Raw genomic sequence first — 12384 nt, forward strand, 5'->3', positions numbered from 1 at the left:
CAATATAACCTATACTGTAAACATATTTGACATCTGTGTTTCCTCCTACTGCCTTCACTTTCTGTTGCTACTGATTTGGTAAAAATATCATGTTACTATCTACTCTTAGCAAAAATATTCTTTGAAATAGGGTTTCACTTTGTTATTCATGCTGGGTTTGAATTCATAGCCTCAAAAGACTTTGGCTTCAATGTCCTGAGCAATCTGGTACTAGGTATGCACCACCAAGCCTGACTGCAGGTCTCTGATTATACCAAATACTTCCATTAACCATACAATATATTATTCAATTAATGCAAAGAAAATGTCTTATGCTGTTGTTAGCCAAAGAGCAAATCTGGCACTATTGCAAGCAAGCCTCTGTATTAAAATACCTTCGGAGTATCCTTTCCTTTATTCAGCTAAATATTCTGCAGAATGCTGAGCATGCCCAAAGCTTCCCTGTCACTCTTCCATGACATCATTGTGTTCCTGTCTGCTGTATTTATGCTACAAGCCGTGCATGCTTGAGGGCATTTCTCTTCATGACAGAGACCATCTTAGTGACACACACTGAGCATACCCACATGAAAGCTCTCTTCCATTACTGTTATGCTGCAAGATGAATATGCCAAAAGAGCTTTTACTGACTATATAGATTTTGGGCCATATGCTCCATTCCACAATCTTGCTGGAATGCCCAAAATATATCTACAATCTTCCTTTATTGTACTCTGACCTTACATCCCTAAAGCTCTTTCTGACATGAGTATGTATGGGCTCCCTAGATAAAATCCCCATGCCTCCTTTCTTCTACACTTCCTCTGCTCTCAGTTATCTCTTATGCATAATAAGCCTATGTTCATGCTTTGATTTCCTGGCTGTGTTTAATTTTGGATTTTCACCTACTAAATGTGGTTCAGTTACAAATCAATGAGTCAGGTCACATGTCCTGCTTAAAGGCTCATGGGCTTTTTGCTATTAACTACCAACTCAAGAAGACATGAAGAAAGGGGTCTGCCCTTTTGACCCCCTGAATTGCTGGCAATGGGTCTTAAGTTGGTATACACTCCATTTTTTTTATCCATTAATAAGTTTATGTGCTGGCATCATTTAGGTTGTTGCTGTTCCTTGGTGGTTGTGGATATTATTTTCACAAACATGAGCATGCTTGAGATCTTGAGATCAATACATTCACATATGCACCTAGACGGGGAAGTACAGAATCTTTAGATAGTTCTATTTTAAATGTATTTATTTTGCTAATTTATTAACTGTACAAGAGAACAGGTTTCAACATAGTAGTTTTGTGTATTTGTATCATTGTGCATTGCTTGTATTCTTTCCGTCATTCAACTATCTTCCATTGCATGAGTCCTCTTTCTTGCCTAAATATAACCATTATGCTCTGATGTCCTTCTCTGCATGAAACAGCAGAATTCCAAGAATCACCAGAACCAAAGCAGCCAAAGTGATTCGAATGATATTCTCCACGCTGTGGTCCTGGGAATGTGAGTCTGGGAATTGGACAAAGAAATCACAGAGGTCAGAGCCAACTTGAATGTCCACACAGGGTACATGCTTTCTATGGATAAGTCTGTACCCTCTGTAACTATCTATCTTCATATCAAAGGATTCTCCTTGGTTGGGAGTTTTGGTATCAGACTTATTCTGTTATAGACTGAGCTGTTCCCAGGAAATACAGAAGAGCAGGGGGATGCTCATCCTGATGAACACATTCTTATATCTTATTTTTGTTAATTAAGATAGATTCTTAATGAGCACTCTCCCTGATATATCCAGTTTCCTCCTGATAATTCAGCCCTGCTATCCTTTGTGAGCTCAGAGTTCATGAGAAGTGGCCTCACAATTCAGAAGCAGTAGCACCATCATAGCTCACTGCTCTAAACTCTAAGTTCTCACAGGAACATGCAAACTAATTTCCACAGAGGTAAGTTACCACTGATTCACCAGTCAAACACTCAGAGGCTACGAGTCAAGGACCAGTCCTCAGTGCCTCTAGGACAACATCTATACAAAACAGGAAATGCATCTGATCCTGGCAGATACCCTGGAACTTCATAATTCTTTAAACCACTCATTAACTGAGCCTCATAAAGTCAGAATCACAGTGCACCATACAGAGAGAGACATAGATACACACACAGGCATATGCAAATTCTGATAACACCAATGGGAAATACAATGTGCTTCTACAGACAGAAATGTAAACACAGGCCTGGAGCAATGGCTTAGTGGTTAAGATCATTTACTGTCTTTGCAAGGGACCTGGATTCTATTTCCATTCCTCACAGGCTTACAACTGTCTGTAACTCCAGTTCTAGGGTATCTGATGGTTCCTTCTGGTGTCTTTGCACACGGCATAAGTACGAAAATTGAATCTGAGTCCTCTGGAAGAACAACCAGTACTCTTAACCACTAGGCCATTTATCCAGCCACTAGTTTTGAAACTTTTAATAAATAAGTTCCTGTGTAACTCAGCTTAAGGTATGCATTTTTTATTCTAAGAAAAAATGAGACCAATCTTGTTTGGGTAAGATTAAATGGCATGTATAAATTTATTATAGAAAAAAAATTTTGTGTGAGTTTGTGTATGTGTGTGTGTGCATGTGTGTGCACGTATATGCATCTAGTGATTGCATGTCTTCTTCAATTGCTCTCTACCATATTTGGGGAAGGAGCAGGGTCTCTAACTGAATTTGAGTTTACTGATTCATCTCAAGTAAGCAAGCAAGCCCAAGGGAGCCTCCTCTTCTGCCTCCCTAGATCTCGGGTTACAGCTGTGCTACACCTTTTACACTGACACGGGAGATCCTAACTCAGGTCCCCATGCTGAGCCATGTTTATAGAAGAGAAATTCTTGTGGCTAGAGAGATAGTTCAGTGGTTAAGTGCACTGGCTGCTCTTCTAGAGGACCCAGTTTGATTCCCAACACCCATCTGATAGCTGTATTATAGTCATGACTGGCTGTAACTACTGGCTGTGTCAGGATTGACCTGTGTGGGCACTGTATGTGGTGCAGATTTACAGTTCACAGCCACCTGTAACTTCATTGTCAAGGGGATATTATGCCCTCTCCTGGCCTCTGAGGGAGAAGCACATACAGAGTGCACAGGCTACATGCGGGTCATACCCATACATATAAAAAAATTAAATCACTTTTAAAGGTTCATAAACTAAAGGAACCAATGTACACAAGAATAAACAGAAAATGTAAAACAAAAACAAATTGGCTTTTGCATACAAAAAAAAGTGTCAGGCAGTGATCCCCATAGCCACCCTGGTGAGCAGCTATACAACCCCTCCTACCTCTCAGTTGTGCGCTGGGTATGGAGGCCAGGTGAGTTCAGAAACGGCCATGAGACCGGTACTTATAGCATGGGATGCCTCTCTCAAAAGGAGCATGTCTTCTGGGTACCTCAGCCTCACCCACAACAAGACCTCACTGTGACCACTGTTGACCTGAGCAGCCGTATCTCCTGATCTGAAGGGATCAAGAGAACACTCCAGACATGAGGAGGGACTGCACCCTCACTCTTGATAGCTGGATCGAAGAGCTGCTAATGGAGTGCTCCTGTGTCCTGACCCATACGCACCCAGGTACCTGTGTGCTCTCTGACATCACACCCTGCTAACGTGGTTGTTATTCCTCCTTCTCTTCCAAACCATAATTCAGAACTGGTTGGTGCCAGTGTGTCATACAGTATGTCACATACTATGCACTGGTGTGCGCTGGTGACTCTTAGGGAAGAAAAATCTGAATGATTTTTATGACCAGTGAAAGAGAAAGGCTTCTAAATGAGCAGGTTCTGTTTTTTTATCTTTTTATAAAAGATTAACTTTTTAAGTTATGTCTATATTGAAGCTGGGTGTTGTGACACATTCTGGGTGCCAGAAGTATGCATATTTCTGTGAGTTAGAGGCCAGCCTGGTCTATATAGAAAATTCCAGGCCAGCCAGAGCTACATAGAGCGACCCTTTCTTAAAATACAAACAAAACAAGCAAACAAACAAAAAAAAAACGGTGTGTGTGTGTGTGTGTGTGTGTGTGTGCATGTGCAGTTACCTACAGTGCAAGAAGAGGGAGTTAGATCCCCTGGAACTGGAGTCACAGGCAATTGTGAGATGTTATAACTGGATGCTGGAAACCAAACTATGGTCCTCTGCAAGAGCAGTCCACCCTCTTAACCAATAAAGCTTTCTCTAGCTTCTGCTTCTTTGAAATGTACCGTAATTTACAGAAGCAGAAAGGGCTTAGGTTGGAACAGGTCTATAATGAAACCCCAGGTGCTCAAAAGCTCAGAAATGAAGGGTCTCTGGAGACCATGTCCAAGCAGTTCCTTTTGTATAAATGGGGTCAACAGTGGCAGGAGGGAAACAGCTTTCCCACCTGTCACCTCCCAAGGTGAAGCTAAATTAAACACAGATCCAGTTCCTGTATGTTACACAGAAAGTTGAAGTCACAGTGATCCTGAAGAATTCTGCCTCATAATGCTGAGCTGGGATTTTGGGTCTTAGACACAAGAGGAGACTGATTGTCCCAATATTGGAAAGACAGAAAGTGTCCACAGGGCTCTAAGACAAATGCGACGAGATCAGTCTCTTGTAACATTAGATCCTGGCTGATGGGAAGGAAAAAAATAGGGAGGTGTTACAAAGAGGAGGATAGGAGAGACCTCACCAGAGCCAGTCTCCAATGACCTAGGTCTCTCTATTTTCTCAAACTCAGTCCTTCCCAACAATTGCCTGTTTCCATCTTCTTCCCTAACACCTGCACTGCTCAAACTTAGCGATCACCACCTTGGCTCCCCAAGCAGAGCCTGTTTTGAATCTGAGTCCTTGACTGAGTTTTCTAGGTTTCTCACTTGTGCTTAGAGTAAGCAGAGGTTCAATGGGGTGTGACCACTCCAAGAAGAGATGTGTACCACAGCACCCATACCGACCCTTAAAGAAATCATTCACAGGACACTGAGGAAAGTCATGTTCCCACGCCTTAAACATAGTACAGCTGGTGACAAGGGGCCTCTGTGGGGTTGGCTTCTCTCCAGGGTACAGATCCAGATGGACTAGCAGGGAAGGCTTCCTGGACATCGTTAGAAAGAAGATGGGCAGGAAAGGAGCACAAGGGAAACTTGGGCACTTAGTATCCTGTCCTGAGGGTGGCACTGCCTCTCAAATTTGGTCCCTAGCTGGCTCAAGGACCCCAAGTATCTCTTAACCACATCCCAGTTTAGTTCCCCTGAAAGTAAAGACTAATGCAAATTATGGCGAGGGGAACTCAGAATTATTATGCCAATGATGGAGCTTCCTCACCTGACATTAGGAGCTCCAAGGGATCACTGGATTCTGACCACACATATGGATTGATCTTGTAATTGCCATAGCATCTGTACGTCCATTTCTGTCTGAGTGTCACAAGACCCACAGGGAACAGGGCCTGGAACTGCCTATTGGGTACATGCTGTGCATGTATTGTCCTGGATAAACTGTGTTCTCCTTCCTCAGTCAAAATGAACCTATCATATCCCTATCATATCATATCCAGTGCAAGGAATCACACTGAAAGTTCATCTTCCTTCCTGAGATTTCTACAGAGGTAGGAAAGACTGAGAGGGTGGGTTTTCTGTAGAATCTTACAAGAGAAGAAGGCAATCAGGTGTGATGGCACACAGCTTTAATCCTAGCAATCAGGAGGCAGAGGTTGGTGGATCTGTGAGTTCACAGCCAACCTGGTCTATATAGCAAAGTTCAGGACAGCCAGAACTGTATAACCTTGTCTCAAAAAGACCAAAAGAATAAAAGGAAGAGGAGGCTGTAATGTGTAAACTGGCTCATGCAGTCCACATTGCCCTTTAAAAACTGGAAAGAGAGAGAAGGAAGGGAGGGAAGAAGGGAGAGAGAGAGAGAGAGACAGAGAGAGTTGAGGACTGAGATCCCTGAGCGTCTTCTTACCTGTCACCACTAGCTCCAGTGGGTCGCTACGCTTGGACCAGCCAGCAGGGCTCAGATAGTAGCAATGATACCTCCTTGCATGATGATCTGCTAAGAAGGAGATGGTAAAATTGACCTTGTTTTTGTTCTTTGGTGAAGTCTGTCTATACAAGGGTGACGGGCTTCCTTCTTTATCCAGATGATACTCCAGAGCCTCAAAGATTCCCTGACACCAGATGCTCACAGTTGTCCTCCAGGTGACCACAAAATCTGGCTCAGCGCAGATGGTGGGCACAGCGACGGTCCCTGAGAAGAAACCAGAGGCTCGTTCCAAGGACACTCATCTACCACATCCTTGTTATCCATCCCAGAACCCTCCAGCCATCCTCAACATCAGCCCACATCTACTGTTTCCCATCTCCACTTCCTGGGTGTGACACATTGTCCCAAGTAAGGTGGAGGAGCCTGAAACAGCTAGAAATATACTCACCTGCCAGTACTGCTTTCTTGTAGCCCAGACTCAGCCCTGAAAGAGATTGTGAGAAGTTTTTCCTGAAATCTGAAGAGGCCTTCTCCTACCCAGAGTTTCCTAAGGCCTTGGAGTCTACTCATGGGCCCTGTCTTGTCCATAGGATGGGGTCTTTCCCAGACTTAGATGACTTTTTCCCCTTTTTTTACATCTCACCGAGGCTGAACAGGACTGTGAGAGTTTGAGAGTCATGCTGTCTTCTCTCACCAGTTACTGTTCTGCATGCAGTTTGATGAACAGACAGGCAGGGTGTGGCCTTTGTTAGCCTGAGTTCCTGGAGACAAAGTTACCGCCTCACACAAAGAGGAACTGACCACCCCAGAAACTTAGTCTTTGTCTTCCTAGGGCTTGGGCACAGGCAGTGATGGCAACAAGATGTTGACACCTTAGATACAAAGTCATTCTCTTCCAAGTTCATGGACATCTGACTTCATGGTCCTTAGTTCAATAGTAATCAGGGTATAAACCTCTTAGGTGAGCATGGCTGAGACCTGGTCCTTCCATCTCAGAGGGTCATAATGAGGGCTCTTTCATCCTGTTGTGTATCTACATAGCACCCTGAGGTCTTTACCATGGCCAGCACCCTCCAAATCCTGGAGTTATTTTGAAGAAAATGCAGGTTGGTATTTAAAGGAATCCACTCTGCTTCATTCTGGGTATGAAGCCAGAGGGATGCAGAGGGAAAGGAAAGGAAACAAATCTAGTATTAGGGCCTTGTGTGAAGGTTTCATCAACTAGTCCTTTCTCTTTTACCTTCTTTTCTTACCAAATTGCCCTTGGTTTGGGGGCTTACAGTCTGGACTCCCAAAGCCCTCCAAATCCAGGTTCAAGCACTTGTCCTCAGTAGAGCAAATAGATGGGCAGAATAATGAAAAACAAAGGGGGGTGTTATTCAATGTGACCATATTGAAACTATCTGATTTGAAAAAGGATATTAACTTCCCGGAATGAGGCTGTAGATTTGTTGCCCCAAACTTCCTCCTTCTGACTTCATTTCTATAAGCCAAGATGTTACAGCTCCTCTTCACACTTCTCCATGGACTGGTCATACCATTCCTTCTTTCTCATCCCCACCCTTTTGTTCCTTCCTCATTTTCTCTTCTCTCCTGACAACAAATCCTCACTTGATAATGCCTGCATGCCCAGACACTAATGCTCACTAGAAGAAATTTTCACTAGAAAAATTTTCCATTTGAAACATGGGAGAAATATGTATCAATGGTCTCCTTCCCATACTCTTCAAGGTGAAAAGAGTCTGACATCTCCTCTCAGGTCGGAAAGATCATGAAGTACAGAGGCATTCTCGTTTTCAGATTAAGACATGAGATACAAGAGGTTTTGTGATAGGAGTGACTCATCAGTGCCCTACACCTGCCCTCCTTCTACACAGGGACAGAAGATGCCATACTGCATGCTGGGTAGAAAGACTGATGCAAAAGTAGAGGTGCAAAAGCACTGTTACACAACACAAACTATACACTCAGCAAATTATTAATCAAATTTTATTCTAAAAATTTTATCAAGGAGGCTAGAGAGAAGGCTCAGGAGTTAAGAACATTGCCTGCTCTTCCAGAGGACCAGCATTTGATTCCCAGCACCTATACTGAGTGGCCCATAACTGGCTGTTACTCCAACACCAGAAGAGATATGGCAGCATATTCCAGCCTCTGTGGACACACACACACACATACACACACACACACAGTGCATTTCCACAGATAGGCACACATTAATAAAGTTCTTTTTTTAAGTTTCGTCTAAGATGCAATGTTTGATTGTTGTGACCTCTGAAGCATGGTGCACCTCTATGGTGGTTTCAATGAGAATCACCATCTACTTATGTATTTGAACGCTTGGTCCCCAGTTGGTGGCATTGGATGGGGAGATTACAGAAATTTCAGAACATGGAGGCTTGCTGGAGGAAGTAGGTCATTGGAGGTAGGCTTTGATAATTTATCTTCTTGACCCATGTTCAGTTGACTCTGCTTCCTGGTAGACTGATGAGATATGATCAGCCAGCATCCTTCTCCTCCAGCCTGCTGCCACGTGTCCTTTCAAGTTTGGAAGGTCTAATTCTCTGGAACCATAGGTGACAACAAACTTTCCTCCATAAGTGGCTTCTGATCATATCTTATCACAGCAACAGAAAAGCAACTAATGCAAACCTCTTTCTGCTATACGGACTCTATGTTGTGGGTTTTTTATTTCATTTTTCTTACTGAAAATTCATAAAATGTGAATGTAGACATTAAATATTTCAAAGTATGAATTCAATAGCATTGAGTAAATTCTCAGTGATACACAGCCACCACCAGAATCTAGTTCCTAGACATTGTCACCATCCCCATGATAAGAACATTATGTCCACAAAGCAGTCACTGCCTTTGTCCACACCTGTTTGTTATTCCTGCAATTGTGAAACATGTGTGTCTTTTCAAATTTAGTTTCTAAAACTAGTTTGTAAAGATTTATTTTTATAATGTGAATGTGAGGGGAAGGGGAGCACGTGAGTAGTGCACCTTAGAGGCCAAAAAAGGGCATAAGATCTGGAGTTACTAGTGGTTATGACATGGGAGAGAGCCAATCCCTAACACCATTAATAACACTCTGCTATGCTTGCAGTCAGGAGCCTAGAATAGCTGTTCTTTGTGAGGTTCCACCCAGGAGTGGATGGAACAGCAGTGATACTCACAATCACAGCCACACATTGGGCTGAGCTCAGGGAGACTTCTGGAAGAATGTGAGGAAGGATAGAAGGACACAGAAGGAACAGGAACTCCACAAGAAGACCAAAAGAGTCAATTACTCTGAGCCCACAGGGGCTTGCAGATACTAAAACACCAACCAAAGACCATATATGAACTGGACCTAGGTCCCCTACACAGTGGACAGTTTGGTCTTCGTGGGTCCCCTAGCAAGGGAAGCGGGGAATGTCTCTGACATGGACTCTCTTGCATGCTTTTCAATCACTTGCTCCTGGCAGGGCTGCCTTGCCAGGCCACCATGGTAGAGGATGCACTCAGTCCTGATATGACTTGGTGCTGGGATGGGTAGGTTGTGGGGGCTCCCTTTTCTGAGAGGGAGAGGGGATACAAGAAAGAGGTAAGGAAGGTGAGACCAGGAAGAGAGGAGGGAGGGGACTTTGTAAAGTGAATTAATTAATTAATTAAGTAATCAATAAAATTTAGAGAAACAAACAAAAAAACAAGTGGTTATGATGTGGATGCTGGGAACTGAACTCCAGTCCTATGCAAGAGCAATGCATGTTCTGAAGCTCTGATCCATCCCCCATATTCTGTCCTTACTTGGTTCCCCAATGTCCTTTCCCAATCAATTATTCCCATGCTGTCTGTTTCTTCTTCCCCCAACTGCCCCCTTCTGTAAACGAGTCTTATGAATGAAATGCAGAGTAAATGACACTGTATATCATACTCTGTTGTTGAGCACATTTCAGTCATCTTATATTTATTGAATTATTATAGGGTGCCATGGACCGACCCAGCCGGGTCCCACAACCGTGGAAGAATCAGGGTTTTTGGATACTCAGGGAGACACAGGTTAGGCAGATTGACAGACAGAGGCCACACCGAGGAGTGCTTTTAATCTGCTGCAATTTTACTGAAGTCAAGCTAATAATTTTATAATGATTACATGAGGAAATACCTTAAAGTTGGTATACTTTCCAGAACATTCAGACTTTTACCAAGAATACAAAGTTTATATTTTAACATAGGGCAGTGCCCACAAGAAATCTTGGCCTGAGAACTTTTGATCAAAGCAGACAAAGGAAAAAAAAACCTCAAACTATAGTTTCATTATTGCTAACCAATGAAGAGGAAAGTCAGGAGCTAAGTCAGATACCTGCCAAAATCTTTCTCTGCATCAAAATCTAAATACACCTTTGTTAACCATCCTCCCATATGTCTTGCTAAAAATTTATGATCCTCCTTAGAGATAAGACACCAAGGGGAACACACTCAAGCCAGCTGTACTTTCCCGTGCTCTCTTTCCCTAAAGAGGAGTCCACTATTTCTTTTTCTATTCTTGTAACGATTTCTGATATTGAATCTGATTTATTACTTCTCTTAAGATTATTTTTCTTCCATTCTATTCTTGTTAAAGCTTTTAATAATCTATCAAAGATATGTTTCCTTGAATAGTTAATTGTGCTGTTCCAAGAATCATAGAGAAAGATCAAAAGGCTCATTAATTCAACCCCGCAATCGAGAAAGTGTACAAATCTCAGAATATATCTTTTTGGCTTAGGTGGCCAGGGGAAATGCTTTTGCCAGGGACCTCCAGGGAGCGTATTCCCGAAGAAAACGTATCTCCCGTCTAGTAGCACAATCTATTGATATGCTACACTGACGATACTGGAGTGGGTGTAGCAATAGGGTATATCACAACCTAATTCCTGCAAAAATGAATGTAATGTACAGTATATTGGTAAATTGGCATGTGCTGTTCAAGCTTGTTGGAAACTGAACTCTGGTAGTGCAGGGGGTTCTCTTATGCCAGACACTAGCATGTTTATTGTGAATGTCCTGCAAGTGACTTCTCTAACCAACATAAATTATATTGGTATTAGTGTCTGTAGTTATAATATACATAAATAATAATGTACATGTAATACATTTCCACAAATAAAATAATTGACACATTTTATCTTTTTATTTTCTTCTATTATTATCTTATGCTGTATTAATTGCTTGTCTCATTGCTGCAATAAAATATCCTGTCAAAAGCAATGTAAGAGAGCTGAAGAAATGCTTGCAGATTAAAAGTAGTTGCTGCTTTTGCAAAAGAAACCAGGTTCAGTTTCCAGCATCCCATATGTTGTTTTTAACAATTGTTTTTAACTCCAGTTGTAGAGGATCTAATGTTCTCTTCTGACATACAAGGACACCAGCCATACATGTGATGTACATACATAAATGCAGAAAGTGTATTCATAAAATAAAGTAAATAAATCTTTTGAAAAGAAACCTAGGGAAGGAAAAGTTTGTTCTGGCCCAGCATCCTGGGGTACAGTCCATCTTGGTGGGAAAATTATGGTGGTAGAGCATTGAGCAGCTGGTCACATGGTATCCACATGGCATCAGGAAGCAGAGATGAATGCTGGTGCTTGGCTCCCTTTCTCCCGTTTCTACAGTAAGAGATTCTAGCCCGTGAGATGTTGCTCCCATATTTAAGATGGGTCTTCCCATCTCAATGAACCTAATCTAGATAATCCTCATAGATATGCACAGAGGCTAGAGTCTGTGGTAACTCTAGATATTGTCAAGTTTACAATCAGTAGTAATCACAAGCCATGTGGAACAAATTGTTAAGTTTAGAGAACAGTTTTTTAAATTGTCTACTTTATTTCATGGGAGTAAATTACAAAATATTAAGAACATGGATGGCATTTGGGCACCATTAATTGGATCTAGTAGTGTGTGTGTGTGTGTGTTTGTGTGTGTGTGTAAATTATAGAAGAAATAAATTTGAAACATGATAATGAATTTGAGTTGGAGATGTGGAGAAAGACATGGAAGGAGTTGAAATGATGACAATACATTCTAATTATGTACAAAATTCTCAAAAATAATTTAAATGAACAATAATTTAAATGAACCAAGGAGAAATGTAAGCATCACTCCAAATCACTCCAAAAACTTTGGATTTTCTTCTAGTGAGTTGATATCCATTGTCTTAGCTCCTTTTCCATTGCTATGCTAAAGACTATGACTAGAAGCAACTTGGGAAGAAAAGGATGTATTTATCTTACACTTCCAGGTCACAGTCCATCACTGCAGGAAGTCAGGACAGGAACCCAAGGAACTTGGAGGCAGGAAATTAAGCAAAGGCCATGGAGGAGTGCTTCTCACTGGCTTGCTCCCTATGGCTTGCTCAGTCTAAATTTTTTTATATGTCCAGGACAA

General features: G+C 42.1%; 1 protein-coding gene across 1 annotated transcript; it reads right to left on the reverse strand.

The window, feature by feature from the left end:
- Positions 1 to 1295: 1295 nt before the first annotated feature.
- Positions 1296 to 6652, reverse strand: LOC132646979 (leukocyte immunoglobulin-like receptor subfamily B member 4). Its single transcript, XM_060366208.1, has 4 exons — positions 6610 to 6652; positions 6422 to 6457; positions 5953 to 6237; positions 1296 to 1496 (listed from the first exon to the last, which is right to left on the reverse strand). Exons 1-4 carry the CDS (start codon positions 6650 to 6652, stop codon positions 1381 to 1383), a joined length of 480 nt encoding a protein of 159 aa, XP_060222191.1. The 3' UTR covers positions 1296 to 1380.
- Positions 6653 to 12384: the final 5732 nt, after the last annotated feature.

Source organism: Meriones unguiculatus, chromosome 14, assembly GCF_030254825.1.
Source record: "Meriones unguiculatus strain TT.TT164.6M chromosome 14, Bangor_MerUng_6.1, whole genome shotgun sequence".
Lineage (NCBI taxonomy): Eukaryota > Metazoa > Chordata > Mammalia > Rodentia > Muridae > Meriones > Meriones unguiculatus.